General features: G+C 41.2%; 1 protein-coding gene across 1 annotated transcript in view; it reads left to right on the top strand.

The window, feature by feature from the left end:
* Window positions 1–21065, top strand: part of SORCS1 (sortilin related VPS10 domain containing receptor 1) — a 699625-nt gene that overhangs the window by 471559 nt on the left and 207001 nt on the right. Inside the window, exon 5 of the mRNA XM_054983089.1 lies at window positions 11079–11152. Coding sequence (XP_054839064.1) covers window positions 11079–11152 — 74 coding nt within the window. The remainder of the gene's footprint in view (window positions 1–11078; window positions 11153–21065) is intronic.

Genomic DNA, 21065 nt, shown 5'->3' with positions numbered 1-21065 from the left:
GGAAATGTAGTGAGAAGGAACCTCTGTCAGGGAGAAGTGGGAAAATCCCCCCTCTTCTCCCTGGCAGAGGTTCTTTCTCTAGGTGTTTCATCTAATCCTCTTGGCTTCCTCTCACCGCTGCCAGCATGCTCAGCTCCTGAGTGCATTTAGGTGAGCAAGGGGAGCTTGATGCCAGCAGCAAGAGGAAGTGTGCTCCTCTTGCACCATTGCACTCAGGAGCAAAGCACACTGGCAGCGATGAGAGGGAAGGGAGCTGATCTCGCTGGCAGTTCTCTCTCCCTCTCTCCTCTGCCAGCACACTCTGCTCCCAAATGCATTTAGGGGAGCAAGGGGAGCTCACTAGCAGCAGCAAGAGGAATCATGCTCCCCTTGCTCCCTAAACGCATTTGGGAGCCAAATGCACTGGAAGTGGCGATAGGGAGAAAGAGCTGCTGGCAAAATCAGCTCCCTGACCCTCTCACCACCAGCAGCACATTTTGCTCCTGAGTGCAAGGAAGCAAGGGGAGTGCACTTCCTCTCACTGCTGCCAGCGAGCTCCCCTTGCTCCCCTAAAGGCACTTGGGAGCCAAGCGTGCTGGCAGCGGCGAGAGGGAGCCAAGCAGACTAGATGAGACATCTAGAGAAAGAACCTATGCTAGGGAGAGGGGGGATTCTCCCTATTTTTCCTGGCAGAGGTTCCTTCTCACTACATTTCCTGTGGAAACTTGTGAGAAACTGACGCATGTCCTCCACTTGTCAGGCATATCTTCCAGTTTGGATCTAAGTTGTTTATGTTAATGATACAACAAGAATAGCCCACTATTCTGATTACAGGGCTGCAAACAGTACAACATTTCTTGCCTGCAGAGTTGATAATTACTTTAACAACATAAATAGCTGTGTATAAAAAGTGCTGAAACTAGGGATGTGTGTGTCTGTATTTCCAGTTTAAAAATATATCTGAAAAATACCTTATTTGGATTTTCTGCATATTTTCAGGAATTCAGATGTATGTCCGAGATTTTCAAATATACCAGCATTCTGATCCTGCTTATTTCCCCCAATTTTTTTTTAGCATTTTAAAGATTAGAGCATCTTCTTTTCTTGTATTTGGAGGTTTCTTGGGCAAAAAAGGGAGGGGGAGAGCAAATGGCATCACACATTCAGGGGAACTCAACTGGCTGTCAAATTACAGTAATTTTCTCAATGCCCATACAAACTCTGGCCTGGCTGCAGGCAGCTTCAGGGCAAATTTTTTTTGAGTGCATGCTTTTGACTGCTCTGTTCTATCTGTGCCTTATTTCTGCTGCAAGGTTGGTTCTCCTGGGATTCTCTGGTTCTGCTGGGTTTTGTTGGTTCTTTTTGCATTAAAAGTTTTTTGGTCAGTGGTTGCTCTTGTGTGTTCATCTAAGGCTTCTTTGCCCTGGAGAAAGCATTGGATTCCCACCAATAGGAAACAATGCAAAGAATGGGGGGCACCCTGTTCAGGGCCGATTCCAGACGACTAAGCAGAAGGTGCTGCATGCCGCCATGTTCCGGATCGCGACGGGGAAAACGCGAAATATCGCGTTTTCTCACGCGAGTTTGGTGCGACGTCATGCCAAACTCGCGTGAGAAAATGCGATATTTCACGTTTTCCCCATCACGATCCAGACCATGGCGGCATGCAGCGCCTTCTGCTTAGTCATCTGGAATCGGTCCATGTTGCCCCCTGAACAAGGTGCTTCTTTGCCCTGGAGAAAAGGCTTCTTTGCCCTGGAGAAAAGGCTTCTTTGCCCTGGAGAAAGGACTGGATTCCCAACAATAGGAAACAATGCAAAGAGTGGGCGGCACACTCAACCCCAATTTTTCACAATGCTGTAATGCCAACTAACAGCTTAGTCTTGATTGGTTCCTGAGTTGCCGTGTAATTCATTGAGGACTGAAAAAGATGGCTTGTCAACTCACTCAGGGTGACTAGTTCTTCATTATGATGCAAGCATGCAAGAGAGAAGCTAAAAGCTGCATGCTATTTGTGCCCCACTTTTCTCTGAAGAGACCCAAAGCAGTTTACAACCCCAAAAAACACTGTGCGCATATACCAATAAACAACCAAATTGCAGCAAAACAACAATCTTGGATTGGCCCTTGACTTGTATGCTGGCACTGCCGAAGGCTTGAGCTGTGACCCATTCTTTGCCTTTGGCTTATGCTCAAGAACTTGTGCCTCTGGCTGCACCTAAGCTTTATAGGTATCCGAAAAGAAAGGGCACAACAAAAACCCGCAGGAAGGTGGTGCAGCTGGTGAATATGTTCCTGCACACGTTTACTCCATACTTGGGAGCCTTTGCCCACCTTCAGGTTCTATAGTTACTTGAGACAGAACAAGGGAGAAAGGTCCTTCCCAAAGGTCCTTTGTCCCGAGGCCCTTTTCCGGGAGATGCCAGGGATGTAACATGGAATCTTCTACATCTAAAAGCTGCACTCCGTTACTGAGCAGGGCCTCTGCAAATGCCACAAATAAAGCTGGGCTGTTGGCTCTAGCCCAACAGATTTAAAGTGTAACAGTCAAAAAATGTGGGATTTGCTTGTCTCATAATTAATCAGGATAAAAGTTATGTAGACATTTTATACTGATGCCTTGTTCTTCATTTATGTTAGTCAATAGAGGTTTGGCACAAGATACAACTGCTACATTTTTTTCTTTTAATTTGTCCATAAACTAGTGTACAGACTAGACCATAAAACATACCCACGGAGTGCATCCATCAGTCTCTTAATACACCTCACTAAACATTATGTTTTGGGACACATATTAAAATAAATGAAAGAAATAAACTAAATAGCAATGGGGAATAAGGGAACAACCCCTAATAAAAGAGAAAGACAAACAGATGAGCCACCAGCAGATAACCTGATGATACTGACAATTTAACCTAGAGAGTCATATGTGGAGTTTCCTAAGCAAAACTGAGAATAAAAATACCAAAAGTTTTTCTCAGGTAAGTTTTAACCCATGAAAAAGGAAGTTTTCATATTTCCATGTGAATTGTTGCAAAGCTTGATGACATTCTTAACTGCCATTACAGTCAGTCATTGATAAACCCTTTCTCTATAAATGTGCCACTTACCTTTTTTAAATACTATCTGCGGACTGGTGCACATTATAGCAGCCCCATGGAGGTCAAATTACTCTAAATACTAGTTGTCATGTGACAAGCCATCTGTGTCTGCTGGTTAACCCCATGGCAAGCAATTGCCTCTGTGCCATTACAGACAGTTGTGATCATTTCTGGCAGGAAATTACTTCCTCCTTGGTGAACTATTGCAGATAAACAGATTAATGCATTGTAACAACCTCAATGTGAATGGACTTCATGTGCTGGAAGCAGTGAATTGGATCCAGAATAAAATGTCCATCAGCAGAATGAAACTTTCCTGCCTGTCTCCTCCCACCGCAGCACATTGACTGCTACAAAATGTTGCTCCTGGGGAATTGGGGACCTGAGGAATGGCACGGGATGGGGGTCCACAATGGAAAGGGGGTACCAATGGAAATTGCCAATTTAGTCTGGATCCAATCCAAAGTGTCACTGAAATATATAACTTTTAAAAAGAATTAGACAAATTCTTGATGGAAAGATCCAGCTTAGAATGGAATCTCAGTGTTCAAAAGCAACATAGGATTGTCAGCCTTGTGAAACTGACAGGAAACTTATTGGGGGGGGGGCTTGCGGGCAATGTAATGACATTGCTGAGGAATGTCCTAATATTCTCTATGTGCCCATAAGTGACATCAGTGTATTGCTGGGGACAACCTAGCATTTGAGCAAAACTCTATAGTTTAACAATAGATTCCCCCCCTCCCCAAATGCTAGAGTGTCCCTGGTGACAAGCGTACATCACTTTTGAGCACATGGCTACCTGTTGTGCGCCATTTTGCCTCCATTTTTCTCCTGCTGCTCAACTGATCAGCAATGGGAAGCGCCTGCTGGTGGTGGGGGACTCCTGTCACCATCAGAAAACTGACATCCCTGAACATACTGCTGAATATTGGATGACAGAGATGAATAATAAAGAATTACTATCACCTACAAAGCATGTCTGACTAACTGCTGTTGGGAACCAGATGCTTAGCTCCTTTTACATGATCCAGCAAAGTAAATCATTTAGTATTTGGAGGCCCAGTGGAGCCAGAGACTCTAGGGGAGTTTCTGTAGTTATAATGTAAGCTGTGATGCTTTTTAATTTGACAGTGTGAAAAGAGTAGCATTTAAGTTAAGGAACCATTGAGAAAGACGAGTAAAACTGTCACTATATATGAGAGGCATTTGAAAGAACAGCATTGATTGAAGGTACTTTTTACCTGAACATATTTAATGAGGATTGTAAAGAATCCCAAGGGGACACCACGGAAAGACTAATTGTTGGGATGTTAATCTTGGTACATTTTAAATGACTGTTTCTCCTCTAGATGGATATCTGAAGGCTTTATCACTATCAGTAGTCTCTTTCGGGAACAAATAAATTAGGACCCAGATAGACGGCAAAATATATCAATAACTTCTGTATAGTGTGATTGATTTCTTGATACCATTTCAAGGGCTTAGATTTGCCCAGCCTTATATTTTATTTTCTACATCAAATTAATCTTTACATTTTTGAAGTATCTGAATTTGGAACTGTCAGAGAAGAATAGGGAAGGTAATAACATTATTTGAAACCCAGTTTCTAGAAAAGTGAGCATCTTGGTGAATAGCAGTTGGCAGGTGCTAGAATCTGATCAGGTCAGGGCTGCTGTGGGTGGGGCTTTAATTGTTTTGCTCTGTGTCTTTTTTGCAGCCTCAAATATCATGCTGGAACTGCTGTTTTCCTTTTTGGGAACATATAGGCTGTCTGTATATTGCCCATATGTTAATCCCAATAGGATAAATAGCAGCTGGGGAGTAGAATTGTGTATGAGGTTGGGAAAGGGAGAGAAAAGATTAACTCCTTCTTTACAGGGAGGAAAAGGATTAACTCCTAGTGAACCAGCCCCAAGTCCAAATAATATCCCACCTTTGCAGGTGTTGCTTAATAATAAAAGCAGAACATTAGATCCTAAGTGTTCCCTGAAGGCCTTTCTGTTTACTCCTTGCCTTTCGTCCCAGGCATAGAAGACACAGAATGCTGCCCCCAGGAATGTGAGACAGGAATCTTTAGAAAGTATCACCTGAGGCTTCTGAAGGGCTATAATTCTATCTAACAGGGACAAAAGCTGCCACAGAAGAGGGACAGTCAAAATTGTTTCCAACATTCACAGAAGCTGTAATAGTAGATGTAATCTTCACTTTAATATTGATGAACTCTGATTAAGATGTGTTTTGTGTACTCTGTATTTCAATAACTCTTGTAGTGCAAAATCTTACTGTTCCTTTAACCCCGTTATCCCTCCTCTTTTTCTGTACCCCTCTTTGTTCTGAAAAAATATATTTTTTTTCAATTAAAAATTGTTTCCAGTGGGAGTCTGAATATTTTTTCCTATTTTTTTCAGACCATGTATTTTCTCTCACCTTTTTAATTGGGATGCAAACCACCAGGATATTCTCCTGTGAAAGTCTCATATAAGTGAATAGGATCTGTGCACAGTCTCATTCTTTTCAATCATTCTGGTAAAGGTGAATATATTTGAGGGTTGTGTAGTACCTGCCTTTTGACTTTAACCTACTGTAAATAAACCTTCTCTTACCTTTTGAACCTCAAAAAAAAAAGAACATAAGAAGAGCCTTGCTGTAGTCTGTTTAGTCCAGCATCCTGTCTCACATATGGCCAACCAGTTACTCTGGAGGGCCAACAAGACGGCATAGAGGCTGAGGCGTTCCCGTGATATTGCCTCCTGGCGCTGGGATTCAGAGGTTTCTGCCTCTGACTGTGGAGCTTCCTTTTAGTCACTATGGTTAGTAGCACCACTGATAGACCTATCCTCCATGAATCTGTCTAATCCTCTTTTAAAACTTTCTATGCCTTTGGCCATCACTACATCCTCTTGTAGCAAACTCCACATTTTAGTTACTCATTTAAATAAGTACTTTCTTTTGTCCATCCTGAATATACTGCCCATCAGCTTCATTGGATGCCCTTGAGTTCTAGTATTTGGGGAGAGGGAGAAAAAGATCTCTCATCACTCTCTATCTTGTGTATAATTTTAGAATCCTGTATCATATCCCCCCTTAGTTATCTCTTTTCTAAACTGGATCCTAGACTCTTCAGCTTTTTCTCATATATCATCTTGGTTGCTCTCTTCTGTACTTTTACCAACTCTGCAGTGGTGACCAGAAGTACATACTTTTTGAGTTACAGCACACAGTATTCCAAATGAGGCTTCATGATAGATGTATACAGAGGCATTATAATATTGGTTATTTTATTTTCAATTCCTTTCCTAGTTATCCCCAGCACACTGCTGCAACACACTGGGTTGACACTTTCATTGAGTCACGCACAATCTATAAAATGGCCTGTCTTCTTATCCCATGACCGCTAAGCTTATCCAGGAGGGTTTAGTGAGGTAGCTCTCAAAGGCCTTTTGAAAGTTCAAATAGATACCTACACCATCAATATGCTTGTTCACCTTTTCAAAGAACTTCAAAAAGTTGGTGAGACAGGACTTCTCTGTTTGCCTGATAATTCTATATTTGAGTATATTTCTACTAATTTGCCCGGGACAGCTAACTGGCCTGTAATTTCCTAGTGTCCTTCTGGACCCTTTTTAAAAAATCAGTATAATATTTGCTACTCTCCAGTCTTCTAGTTCAGTGGCTGATTTTAGTGATAAATCATATATAATTTCCCCCATTCCAAGATGTTTTTGAGATACCCCTAAAATCTAAATTGCCATTTAGCACCAAGCATGTCAACTTCCCCATCTTGCCTCAAGAGGTTTCTAGCATTGGCTTATTAACACCTATAATGTACACACAAAACCAAATATACAGCTGCCAAGTGGGATACAATTTACAGCCAGTGAGAATCTAGGCCATCTGTATCATTGGTACAAACCAGATGTTTGAAATCCAAGTTTCCCCATGATATAAGAGAAGGAAAGGAAGACATGTATTATTATTCTTTGGGAAACAAGAATATGTCCTGAGTTTTTATTTATTTTCTACACTGTACTATATTTTTTCTTGTGCTTAGATTAATTGAAAAGAAATGGATAAAGATATCAAAATTTGCCCTCCTCCTACAATGTCACAACAAATGTTTAATGTTTTAATGAACATATTATAAAATGTCATCTAAGAATGGAAATTATCAGCTTTCAGGGCAGAATCAGTATGAACAAATCTATTGTACCATGGAAAACTTTCTAACAAATGGAAGCACACCCCTTTAAAGCCCCAATAAACAGAATGAGAACAAAAAACACCAGCATCCATTTTGGGAATTCATAAGTGCAATTGACATCACTTTCTTTTACTTCCAGTCTGCCTGTTTGCTCCCAATCCATAACGGTCCCCATGTAGCTAAAATCTGACAAAGTCTCTCAGTAGAAAACATTATATTCCATTTATCTAGTCTGTTAGTTCAAACCATATTAGTGATGCTTGAGTTTGTACTAGATTTAACTTGACATGTATTGTTTTATAGTCAATCCATTTAAGTGTGCTATTGACTTTATTTTTTAAAAAATAGAATTAACTTGAATGATATTTATATTTTCTGATTGGACTTGGATTAGTAGTAACTCTCCATCCCAGAAAGAATATAAAGGATGAATTCCATATCCATACTCAAGTGTATGCGTGGGAGAAATGCAATTCTTACATATTCACAGGGAGTGTGTAGCAGGCTCTCCTCCAGCCAGCACCCAAGTTTGGTCAAGATTGCAATAGCGATCTTGGAGTTATACCCTCTCCAATCCGAGGCCCCCAGGAAACTTCCACAAAAATCCAAGATCAATTATACTCTCTCTGTCTCTCCCCAAAGGCTAGCAAGTAGCAAGCAACAGCTCTCACACCCCACTGCTTGCTGAAAGTGAAAGCCAGCCTAGGAGCGCAGTGCTTTTTATAAGCTGAGGTCCCATAGAGCAACACAGGAGGTCTGTGTTTGGCCATCAGAGCTGCCTATCAGGGTTTGCAGGGATGAGATTGGAGTGCCCGTGGCTACAGAACACCCCTCCCCCTCTCTCCCCCGGGTGTCTTCTCCCAACTTGTAACCACTTTGCAGCTCCATGGTTGGAAAGAAGACCTGCCGATCGAGGTAAGCTGGGCTTCGATTTGGGTTTCCAGGGAAACAGAAGGAGCACAGACAGAATTCAGGCATTCCCCCAGCTCTGTTTCCAAGGGAATTGATTGATGGTGCCTGACTGTCTGGCTTCCCGAACCACGGCCAAACTCACCGAACCAGTCTTCTTCCAAACGCTGGTTCGTTTGCCATGGACAATCATGAACTGCTGGATCTCGATTGCGTGATCGCCAATTTCATGGGTTTTTGAAGTTCGTAATGCACTTTGTGCCCATGTCTAATCACATCAGAGCAGTTGCATTTTCTCAGTTGCATCTTCTTAGCTGCATTTATTTTAATCAAAGGGAGTCAATCATGATTAAATTAGGCTCTGTTGTACTTAATCAGTAGGTTTGACAGACTCTTCTTTCATCCTGCCAAGCTTAAGTATGCTGGTTTACTCTCAGGATAAAAACCAGCATCAGGATGAACAATCTACTGTTTTTCGCTATCTGTGGAAAGGAACAAGGGATGAGGGAAAAATTCCAGGATATCAGAACTGCTTTACATGCCAGCAGGAATCCACATGACCAGTTTCTTTAAATCCTATGTTCATCAGCTCCAGGCACACAGCTGAAACATTTGATTTATGATAGGATTTCAACTTTGTGTACAGAGTATATGTACTTTGAAAGGTATCTCCATTTGCATGTTACAGCATTGTATGGATGCTTTCTCCTAGTCTCAGAGGTGGGACTGGCATGCCAAGTGGGTTGGAAAGAAAGGCAGGTTCTTTTACCCTTATTCCTTCTTTCCTCCCTCCCTCCTCACTGAGAATATTTTCTAAATAGGTTCCAAATGGTAACTGATTAGCCTTCACCACTCTTTTCCTCTCTGTTTAATTAAAACAAATTATTTTGTGGCCCAACCTAGGAATGAAAACCCAAAAAACTGAAATCTCATTCCAGTAAGGTTATCATCAATGTGATCCTAACAGAAATGCAAAAAGTGGGCAAAACCCTCAGCTTCTTTCATTTGTGTGTCAAATTCAGGAAACTGTTTTTGCAGCATTCTTAGTCTTATGCCAGACTTTGAGAAGTTTAAGTAATTCCTTTCCAGCAGACAGTTTCTGCCACTTTTGCCTGAGATTAGCTTTGAGCCTTTGCATCCATGAAACTGACAAGGCTGTTGTCTTGCACTGGTGACAACGCTGTCAATTAGTGTTTGCTGCAACCTTGTATTACCATTACCCAGCACCTTCCTTGCATCTTCTTAGGATATTTCTTTCGCATCAGGTTATATACTTAGCAGTAGTGACAAGTTAACATCTTGTTACTGTGCTTACTCCTTGCAATACCCTGTATCCTTTTTACCATAGAGGGAAATAATCCATTCTTTTAAAACAGAATGTTTCTTTGCAAATAAAGCAAAGGAGGTTCCTAGATAAACAATGTCTGATAAAATTCACAGGTTTGGGAATCACTGCTGTAAGATTAATTCCCAGTTTTGCTTGCCTCACACTAAGTACTTCTTCTTTTTCTTCTTCGTCTCCAATATGACTGTCTAATATTCAACACTGTTCTTCCCAGATGTCACAGCTGAGAAATCAGTAGGAAGTGACATCAGGCACTGCAACAACATGGTCTCTTGATCAAGAAGTAAAAAAGCTGGTTAAAATGCTTGGAACAAATAGGATGGAGTAAGATTGCTAGGATGAACACAACCAGAATGGTGCAGTGGATAATGCGTTGTACTAGGACTGGGTGGGGATGCCCAGGCTTAAATCCCTACTTTGCCATGAAACTTGCTAGATGACCTTGAGCTAGTTTTTTTTTTAAAAAAATCTTTTAACCTAACCTAATTTACCAAGTGGTTGTGAAGATATAAATAGGATGACAGGAGCACCATATGCATGGCCTTGAGCTCCTTGAGAGAATGAAGGAATTAAAAAAGTAATTGCTAGCTAGTTGCTGAAAAAGATAAAGCTGGCAGAGCAGGAGAGAGTGATGATGAGTGAGACAAAGGGCTAAAACAAGGTTGATGGGACAAAGCAGAAACAAGAGAATAGAAAGGCTGGACACACACAGCCATTCTTTCTTCACTGTTTGAATTTTTCAGCTGCTCCATCTTAACCATATCGGAAACCTACAGCCCCAATGAATCTGTTGGTTATCAGCACACTTCATGCAATGATGTATTAGCATGGGCTTATTAGATGCAAAACAACAATTAGAGGATAAGAGAACTGCAACTAAATAGTTGAAAGCCAGAGGAGTGGTGGAAGAATTCCCCTAGACTTGATTTAGGAAAGGGACAGCAATTATGGGCAATATTTGAAATGATTTGAAAATACACCCTTTCTTTTCTAGGTTTATAATTGTCAACTCTCTATGAGCCCCTGGTCCCTAGAAATCTCCTTGTCTGCTTCAGTAGTGGTCACGGGAAGTATGTATCTCTTTATTCTTCCCTCCTACCTTGGCATTGTCTGGGATGATGACATAGCAGCATTCCAAGAACAAGGGAGGGAAAGGAGACCACCCTTCTCATACCACCACAAAAGCAGCTACTTCCATAGCAGCTAGGTAAAGTGGGAAGGAAGAATTCTTCTTTGATTTAGATCAATATTGAGCCATAGCTGAGATTTTTATTCCAACCAAGATATTATGTATATTGGCAATATTGCTAATCAAGGGCTATTCAACAGACATGTATATCTCCTGCACTATAGAAAATATTCTGGCTTAATGGAACCCTTGTCAGATACAGAAGGAAGGGTGGTTCACAAAAGCAATCCTTGAATGGTAATTTCATCTTGGTTTATGAATATTGTCATGCTATAAAAGTCTGCACCGATTAAATACAAAAAAAGGTGGGAGAAGATTAAGAAACTATTTTTTCTTGATATTTTTCTTTAGTTGTACAGTTCAGTTGAATTTGGAAGAAGATGGCTACTTCTCCAGGAAAATGTAACACCAAACAGATTCTACTGGTAAGCAATTTAATATTGCTCTCTACGGGGTCAGCCCACTTCATTAATTTTTCTAAAGAATGGGTAATGTTTTTGAGAATGAGCAGGTACAATGTAGTTATCTGATTGATTCATAGATTGCAAGTTCTTGTACTATGTTACCAAAATGGTGTAAAAACTAGGCATCATCTCCATAATTAATTGTACATATTTTTGGTTCTCCATATTAGAATCCTTCTTCTCAAATCCAGTTTAGGTCACATCTCTGTGCTTACTTACTTGGCAGTAAAAACTGACTCAACTATGTAACTTAACTGCTGAATAAATATTATTTATCATTAACATTGTCAGCCTGGTTAAGATGGGTAGCCGTGTTAGTCTGTCTGCGGCAGTAAAAAAGAGCAAGAGTCTAGTAGCACCTATAAGACTAACAAAATTTGTGGTAGGGGATGAGCTTTCATGAGTCACAGCTCACTTCTTCAGATTATCAGCCTGCTTTTTGTTCATGGCAGTATACAAAGAGAGTAGATCCCATGGAAAATTTATTCTAACAGAAGGGGGGTAATTTTTGCTGATTCCCCAAACCACTACAGACCTCTTGCACCCTTTACTTTTCCTGTGGGATCCCTTTCCTCCAGGAGAAGAATTCTGGGGATCATTTGGTGCTGTAGTGGTAGGGAAAATGGAAGAAGTCTCATTCTGCTGACAAAAAAATCTCTTTGATTAGCAGAGATTTACCATGGGATGCAAACCATGGTCTGTCCCCTGATAAGTTCCTCAGTTGTTGTTAAGTTCTAGGCTTGACATCCCCCCTTGCATAGTGGGCCCCATCTGCTGTCCCCTGCCCCCACTCCCCTGGCCAGTGGGGAGGGGAATCATGGGGGAAAGAAGTGTGTGCATGCATTCCCGTGCTCCCCCATTGCACCAGCAACAGAGGAGCCATGAGGTGCTCTGAAGCCTAATTCAGTAAAAATTGTCTCCAAATGGGCGATTTTTACGGAATCGGGCTTCAGCGCAACCTTTGTCTCCCCTGTTGTGCCAGAAAATTACATCATTTCCCAGCATGTCAGAGGAGCCATGGGTTGTGTGAATGCCCTGTTCAGTAAAAATTGCCCATTTGGAGGCAGTTTTTACTGCACTGGGCTTCAAATTGTTGCACTCATTTTCCAGCACGATGGGGAAGCCTCAGGGTACTCTGAAGCCCACTTCAGTAAAAATTGCCTGTTTGGGCAATTTTTCTACTATATATTGTATTTCGGATTTTATAAGCTTCTCACTTGAACCTGTCTTGAGCAAACCTTTGTAAAATTGCAGGACTTTCCAAAGTACACCTAAGTTGTTGAAAACAAATTCCATCTACCCAGGGACACTGACATCCCTGTATTATTAACATGAAAGAAGAGCTGTCTTCCAAAAAGCTATGTGTAGTTTTTAAAGAACTACTTGGAATGCCTGGCAAGATAAAAGTTATATTTCCAGAATATCAACTGCCATTTGACCCAGCCATTGCCCTCAATTAATTATTTCCCAGGCACTTTTTTGGCTTATGAATACATGCACATCTTTAAGCTGCTATAGAGAAATATGCAAATACTGTTACTGGGGAGGCTTCTGTTATAGTCCTGCTGTTTTCTCCTATATAAGATCCTCTTCTAAATGTCTTTTTTCCACTACTTTGGGCAGCTTCCCTACATCTCCCCAAGGAATTGACAGGATAGAAAAATAGTCTACTGATGTCTCCTACAAAACTTTAGAGCATCACATTTAGAAGCAATTTGGCTGACTGTAGGTGATAGACATTCTGTGTTCTCCTGTCCTCTGTTTCATCAGAAACAGCTATTAACATAAAAGCAGAATTTTTTTAAAGAGCTTATCTTTCCCCTCTCTTCTCATTCCTCCACCTGCAGCTAGCCTATAAGTCATTTGGAAGGAATAGTGATGCTACGCCTGGGAAAGAGATAGCAGGAAGAGAATGCACAGATATACACAGAACAGGACACAGGGTCCTTTCCACTCTCATGGAAACTGTATGCCTAGGGAAGTTTTGTTCCTTTTATTAAAAAAAAGTACTCCACAGAGACTATATAATTTTTTATGGATTTAGAATAGATATACAGCTAAAATATTTTCTGCCACTAAGCTTTCTGGAAAGCATGAAGTTGGCAGATACTTTTTGGAGAACTGCTGATTATACTATTTTTTAATTATTCATTTTTATTGTGTGCTTCCACCATTTTATAAGTGTTTTCATTTTGTTTATTATTGTTCCCAACTTTTGGCATTCTTGAGACAGCAAAGCTGTATAAATAAATGCATGCATAAATGCATACTTATTTAGCTGGCCGTCTTTGTTTCAACTGGCAAGGCATAGTCTCTGATCAGCACTGCTTAAGGGCACGTCTGCATTGGCACAAATTCTTGTATTAGATCTGTACTGGATACACTCCAGTGCAGTTCATCTGGCCTGCATAGCCAACACTGTGCCCTGCATCCAACTGGTGTATGTGTTCAGCACAAGTGGATGTAATTGCACAGTCAGGTATCACAGACTGCACAACCATTCCTGTTTAAAGAGTAATGATGTTTAAATTCTACTGCAGCTGAACTTTAAAGCAGTAGCACCAGCCCATTGTGATAGGAATACAAACATAGCCTAATTGTTTGTCTCTTGATAATACATGGAATGGCTACCATATGGAGGCTACCTGAAATGAATTTTTTTGGAAGCTGTGACATGACAATGAAAGAAATTTTCAGTTCAAGTGAAAAGGGGCTGCATGCAAATGTCTGATTGTGAGAGATGTACCTACTAGTAGTAGAATTTTGATATGAACACTAAAGATACTTTATCAGAAGTAAGTTGTAGAAGGGCACATTAGAATTATAAATTAAAAGCAAGGGAATTGCCATGTTTCCAATTACCACCACAATGGAAGTACTGAAATAACTTACATGTGATAATCATGTCACTGGTGCAGTATCTATCTAGGTGACTGAATCATTCTGAAAGGATCTGATTTTATGGCTTAGTGCATTCAAATAAAGATAAAGGAGGAACAGTTCTTCCGGGTTCCTCTTTACAAACTCCATTTCATGACTGGGATTGCTCCATGCAAATATTTTTTCCACCCCATAGCTATAACAATCTCAGGAAAAAAGTGTCTGTTAGCTATATCTGGTCTGTGTGGCAGTTCTGTGACTGACACAGATTGAGACTACAAGATGACCTCTGAATGTGTGCATCTTGTGAATCCCTCGCATTACCATTCCTGGTCCTTTTATTTGAACCCTTAGGTGGGGTCTTCATTTCTGTCTGTTCTTGCAACATATTGCAGAACTGTCTCTGAGTATACCAGGTGAAGGTACAAGTAGGGCAATTGGGCTTTGCTTTATTTCCCTTTTCTGTCCTCACTGCTTCCTGAATCACTAGATGCACTGGAGATATGCAACAGTGAACAAGGTAGAAGGCCAAATGGAAATATTCCTCTAGTGGTGAACTGAACCAGCTTCCTATGAAAGTGTTTGTCTCTCCTGCTCAGCAAGGTAGAAATGAACAATTAAAATGTTGAGATGATAGTGTCCAATGGATAAAAAGATTGCTTGTGAGATTTTCAAGTGCCTCTTCAAACTCTTAACAAGATCTGAATATTCTTTGTATATCTATATTTTTTCATTTGAAGTGGTGGTAGAGGGTTTTTTTTTTTTTACTACTGGTGAATTTGCTGTTGAGAATCCTCAACACCAAAACTACCTTAGGCTCATAGGTGGTGTATATATCCCCCCCCCCACTTCAGTGTGCACTTTGTTCATATAGAGTGCCAGGCAAAATAGCTCCCCACAGCTACTATTTTATCCATAATCTGCTTCCTCCTAAAAACAACAAAACAAATGCCCTCTAAGCATTGAAAATGACCCACATTTAAAAATGAAACTTTAACACTTGATCTGTTCACTGAAAACAGGTTTCAGTTTCCTTTATAAATCAACATCTTCATAAAATATAGATAAAGCAAACAGAGCATCAGAGATGGTGTCCTCCTGAGCCTCTAGTGTTGGTCCCACCTATATCTCAAATTCAGCTATAATTGTTATTAGGCCAAAATTGCTGACTTCACCATATGAAATTTAGCTCCTTATTTGTATTTCAGAGAAAACTTTAGTTAGCACATTATCCCAGAGATATTCAGGGGGCAATTCAGTCCTTGAGAGAAAGGGGAAAGTCGCCATAAGGCCAGATTACATAAGCAAGAAAAGAAATCATTTGCTTAGGGATTCAGGGAGGGGAGACAGTTTGTAGTCCAGATGGCACAATGTTGTAAAAATGATAAAACCTTAATGTCATCAACCTTAACAGGAAGTAAAATAGAGGAACAGTCTGTAAATGGAGGAATATAGGGAGATGGACAAGAGAGCAAATGGACACATGGGTACATTTCGCACTCGTTTTTTAGAGCGCGTTTGTACCTGTTCCACATCCCATGTTTGCAAGAGTTTCATACTTAAAAGCAGTCATGGGATGCAGTCTCGCTTTTTGTCCGCTGTATCCCCGATTTTTCCCCCTGCGGACATACCCCGATGTTTTTTTAAGTTCGCTGCAGACTGGCAGCTGGCCCGCATTTTGCTAATGTGAACACTTTTGCCTCCTTTTTGCTTCTCTTCTCCCCCCTCTCCTTTTCCCTGGTAGCTGATTGGTTTGTGCAGAATTAACCACTCCCACCCTCCTCAGCTCTCTGAACTCCTTGTCCACCATTTTTTTAGTAAAGCGAGCTGAGGGTCATAAGGCTGCTTCTTCGTTGGTTCCCTTCCTCCCGGTATGCATGCTGTTTTATTTTTTTTCAAAAGCCAGGAATGATTCCTAAGCTTGCTGCTAATTCCCTGCTAGCTTTAAAATCAAGGAAAGTGTTAAATAGCTGCTTTCTCCTTCCTCCCTTAGGGTATGCACACACATTCTTTTTTTTTTTTAAGACAAGAATGGGTTGCAACGTTGTAATGTTCCTGCACTTTCTTCCTGGCTTTAAAAGCCAGGAAAGGATTAAACGGCTGCTTTTCCCTCCCTCCCAGGCATGTTTCAGACTTTGCCAAAGAGGGGGAAAAAACCCAAGCATTTTGCACAGCCCTTTGGAAACAAGCCTCTGCTTCCTGGGAGGAGATTAATCGGCAGCATTTTAACCCTTTCCTGGCTTGATTTTAAAAAATGAGAGTGGTATATGTTTCCCCCCAGAACTCTGCCACCAATTGCCTCTCCGGTGGGCAGGGGACAGCCCAATCAGCAAAAAGGGGGGAAGGGTTCCAACATTGCAACGTTACTACGCATGCTCAATTTTTTTAAAAAAAGTGTGACGTGAATTGCAAGGCCCCAAAAGCCCAAAATTGCACCGAGGTTTTGAAATGAATCACAGACACCAAATCGAAATTGCAGTGGACAGTGTGAAATGAACAGGTGCAATGCTGAAGCCACTGCGATCGGGGCGAATGCTCATAAATGGCGGTTTAAACCGTAAGTGCGAAAAGGGCCATGGTCAGTGCATAGGAATGGCAAATCCAGGGAAGATAATATACGACAGTGAAAATGTAGTTAGTGGAGGACCAAGGAGGCAGTGTGGCACGATCCAGCTTCCTGAAGCAAGACATTATGAAGACATGGTAGCTATATTGAATGGAATTTTGTTTCACATGCTTACAAATTTATTCTAAGGGTAGAATGTTTGGGTTCACTGAAACAGCCAGTGTTCACACAGTGAATTTATTTATTTAGGACATCTATACACAATCTTTCCAGAGACCTGCTGAAGGGGACAAACAACTACAACTATAAAACAAAGCCATTAAAATATTTAAATTAAAACAAGCTAGGCCAACATAAAACAAGCATTTAACACCTTACATTTTATTGATACAGCAGACTTCAGGCCACATGCAAACAACAAAACAGTTTAAAAAGATTTTTTAAAAAGCTAAAAAAGATAAAATATCTTAGTTAAAAGCATGCAAAAAATAAATGGTTTGCCCTGACACTGAAAGGAAAGTTAGGCAGGTACTCAAGGAGTGGGGTTTTCCCAAGGAAAAACATCGTTGCTGGAAAAGTCCTGACTTTAGTTGCTCCCTGCTTTACCTCTGCAGGCCTACACTGCTTCTGCAGGCACATAGAGCAGGGCTTGAAAAGATCTTCAGTGGTGGGATGGACAATATGGGCAGAGGCCCCAAGTACCTCAGCTCCAAGCCTTTTTTGGACTTAACATTAAGAATCAATAGTTTGAATTCTGCCCAGAAGCAGATAGGCAGCCAGTGTATATCTTCCCATACTATACTTTGCAGATGATAAAATGGGAACCACCATTATGTATGGACCAAACTACATAAACCTGACAAACAGTCATTTCTCTGGTCAGTCTTGCAGACGAAGGTTCAAAGTAGATGATATATTTCACTACAATTCATGTCAGTTCAGCATATTCAGTGCATGTGCAACCAGCCAATACAGCAAATAAAATTTTCAGGGCTGTTTCAAGTCAGAAAAATGGTATGGAAGCTCTTCCTTCTCCAATGTTGTGGTTGTGATCCAAGTTGGGCCCTGGTATGCTGGGGAACCTGACCCAACTTGTGGCAAAAGCTATCATCTGGTTTTGACCTAAGAATCACTTCCAGGCAGCCAGGGAATGAAAAGTTTTATAAATTGGAAGATAATTGATTTCCTACTTTTTTTGCATTCTTATTTTCAAAGTTATTGGCAACAAGAATAAATCCACATCAGAGGCTTAGAATCCATCTTTAAAAAGTAGATCACATTTGATGGCCTGAGCTTGATGTGTATATTTAGGTGGGAAAAGCCAACTGAGATGATGTGGAGTCTAGTGTGCTTAAAAATTACTATTTATCAGCATTTTAGACCTTTCAGACCTATGGGCATCTGCTGAAGGCTGATGTAGAACTTGCCAATCAAAGTGACACTACAGCAGCACATCTAGGAAAATCATCTGCTTGATATGACACAGAAGCTATGGCAGAGGATTGGAACTGCTCAAGAAAAAATAATTAAAAATAGATAAAATTCATAGCTTATCCATAGAGCAAACATGTGCTTGCTGGCAGTTTCTCTGGAAAAGTTTCTCTGTGGAACTGGGAGTTAATGAAGCATTTTTATTGTCAAATGGATTTTAGTTTTGGAAGAAAGTCTGGGTCAAGGTTAGAGCCTCAGGGTAAGGGATGATGTTCTAATCCTGATATCTTTTAAGGGGTTGTTGCCTCTGAGGGGTTTTGAATGTATGGGCTACTGCCATGTGTAGGAGGGTGAATGGCACTTCGAGGTACCAGAGTGCACAGAAAACAAATGAATTCCCTATAATTAAAAGATGCTGCTTCCAGCAAAACTGAAGAGGACTTTATACCTAAATGAACCAAGGCAGCAGTCCAGGCCTCTGGCATCTTGTGTGAGCAAGCCAGCAATGTTTGTGTAACATCTTTGCCTCCTGATGTGACCAGAGAAGCATATGCTCCATTTGGCATTCCACTCTCCATTGGGATGCCAAAGTTGTTTGCATTGTATTTAGTGAAGACCTCTTGCTAAAAACTCCTTCCCTTATTTTGTGTTATTAAGATCCATATTCTATACAACCCACTACATTTTGAAGCAGTTACCAATTTGTAATGAACTTGTACTATTTGAAAGCCAAAGTTCACAGATTGCTAAAAAATATAGCCCCAGTGTCAGAACACTAAATTCAATAAATAATACCACTCCATCTTCTCCCATCTGCCGTGATAAAATACCCTATTAATATAACTGAAGGAGTGGGTATCGGCATCACCATACTCTGCTCATTGTCCCTGATTAGGTTGTTGGAAGAGTGGAAAATATGGGATGAGATGACAAATATATTTAAACATGCACAAGATCACAGTGAGTGCTTCTGAATCTATCTAAAATGAAGAAACTTGACTTCAAAAATCAGAAAAAGAGTTTTGAGAATAAGCTGGAATCCATCTAGTCTGATCTCCTGCTGAGTACCCCAAAGCACTCCTAATCAAATAAACCATGCATACTAAAGAAACAACAGAACACAGTGAGTGCTTCTGAATCTATGAAGAAAGCTTGCTTACCAGAACTGGATATCTCTTTCATATGGGAGAAGAGCTACTTCTCCACTGACTTCAGAATGATGGAGTGGGAAAGATGAACAGCTTATTAGAGGGTATATTAATAAATGTCTCTTTGTGAATTCCATAGTAGGGGTTTGTGCCCCCCCCCTTCTCTCTCAAACTTACCAGATCCTGCTGGCCATCATATTGATATTCAAGAGACGTTCTAGACTACTAATAGTGCAATCCTAAGCAGAATTACACTCTTCTTGGGAGCCAGTTTGGTGTACTGGTTAAGAGTGTGGGACTCTAATCTGGAGAGCCGGGTTTGATTCCCCACTTCTCCACTTGAAGCCAGCTGGGTGACCTTGGGCTGGTCACGGCTAGACATGGGCATGAATGAAAAAAAAAAAAAACCCGAACACCCTGTTCGTCGTTCGTTGCCATCCATGAACAAGGAACAACGAACATGGATGAACATGAACTGATCCTGGACATGTTCGTTGTTCATTGTTTGTGGGGGCCAGAACCACCCCCACCCCCAAACCCCCCCACTTAGCCCCCCTTCCCCTCAAACCCACTTACCTGGCCCTTTAAAGATCCCTTTAAACTATCAGCTGGCAGGCAGCAGGGGGGGATTCCCTCTTGCCGCCTACCAGCTGGTAGTTTAAAGGGCCCTGTCCTGGGAAAAACAGCAATGTCTGTTGGCAGCTAGTTTGAGGGGTTACAAAAGTGACCTTCCCAATGTCCAATACCCACCAAATTTGCAGGGGACATAGTCCTCACTTTCCTCTGAAGACCCCCCCCCCCAAGTTTCAGAGAGATTGCACCCCGGGAAAGGCATGATCCACAGGCCTCCTCGTTGGCTGTCATTTTCTCTTCACAGTGGCAAAAACAGGACTCTCTGCTGGAAGTACTTTGAAGGGTTAAAGCCAGAAGGAAAGCCAGAAGGAGTTCAGACAGAGTTCAGTCCCTCCCGGTTGCCAAGGGGATTGATTGCAGGTGCCAGACTGTCTGGCTTGCTGTATGGCTGCCCAAGGCAATGAACAGGCTTGCAACGACCACCTGTTCATTTAGGATGGGGCCTCACCAGCAGCTTGTTCAAGAACAGCAGATTAGGCTGTTCGTGGGTTTTTTCTGTTCGTAATGGTGAGTGGGCATTAAGTTGTCCTGAAGGGTGATATGTAAATCAAATGTTGTTGTTGTTGTTGATGAGGAGGAGGAGGAGGAGGAGGAGGATGTTATTTCTAAGCCTATTGACTTTTCTTAGGATTGCACTCTTAGAGAAGAAGAGTGTTGAAGGCCATGTGTTGCATGAATTGAACTACAAAGCCATTATCAACTGCTGGACAAATAGTTTTTGTCAGGGAAAATGTGTTAGATTTTTCTGCTTTCAGTGAGAAAACCTGTGGGAGAACATCTCTTTTTCACTAGTCTGTTATGGCCAATTAGACTTTCAGGATGATGTAGCATGAGAAAAAGAATGGAGATGACTAAAGCTGTGTCCAGATGGTTGCTGAGCCAAAAAAGAAGTGTCAAGTAATCATTAATTCAAATTGTGCTAGCAATAACCTGGCTGATCCTTTCTAGTTTGCCACTAGGTGGGTCAGTATGGAAATCAGCAGAAACCCATGTTGTTTTGGGAGGGGGCAATAAACCAGGAAGGCCTGCACCAGAGCATTATTCCTTGGGATATTCTTGGAAATAGAAAGCAAAGAATATGAATAACTGACAAAATTGTTCACTGAGCCATCTTGAAATAACACCTGTGACCTTAACACAAACCACAGCAGAAATTCATATCTGAATCAAAATCTCTGGTCCACATATTTCCCAGGAGCACAAATATTCTCCAAAT

Source organism: Eublepharis macularius, chromosome 6, assembly GCF_028583425.1.
Source record: "Eublepharis macularius isolate TG4126 chromosome 6, MPM_Emac_v1.0, whole genome shotgun sequence".
NCBI lineage: Eukaryota > Metazoa > Chordata > Lepidosauria > Squamata > Eublepharidae > Eublepharis > Eublepharis macularius.
The sequence above is the reverse complement of the archived record's forward strand: the minus strand, read 5'-3'. Positions and strand labels throughout refer to the sequence as shown.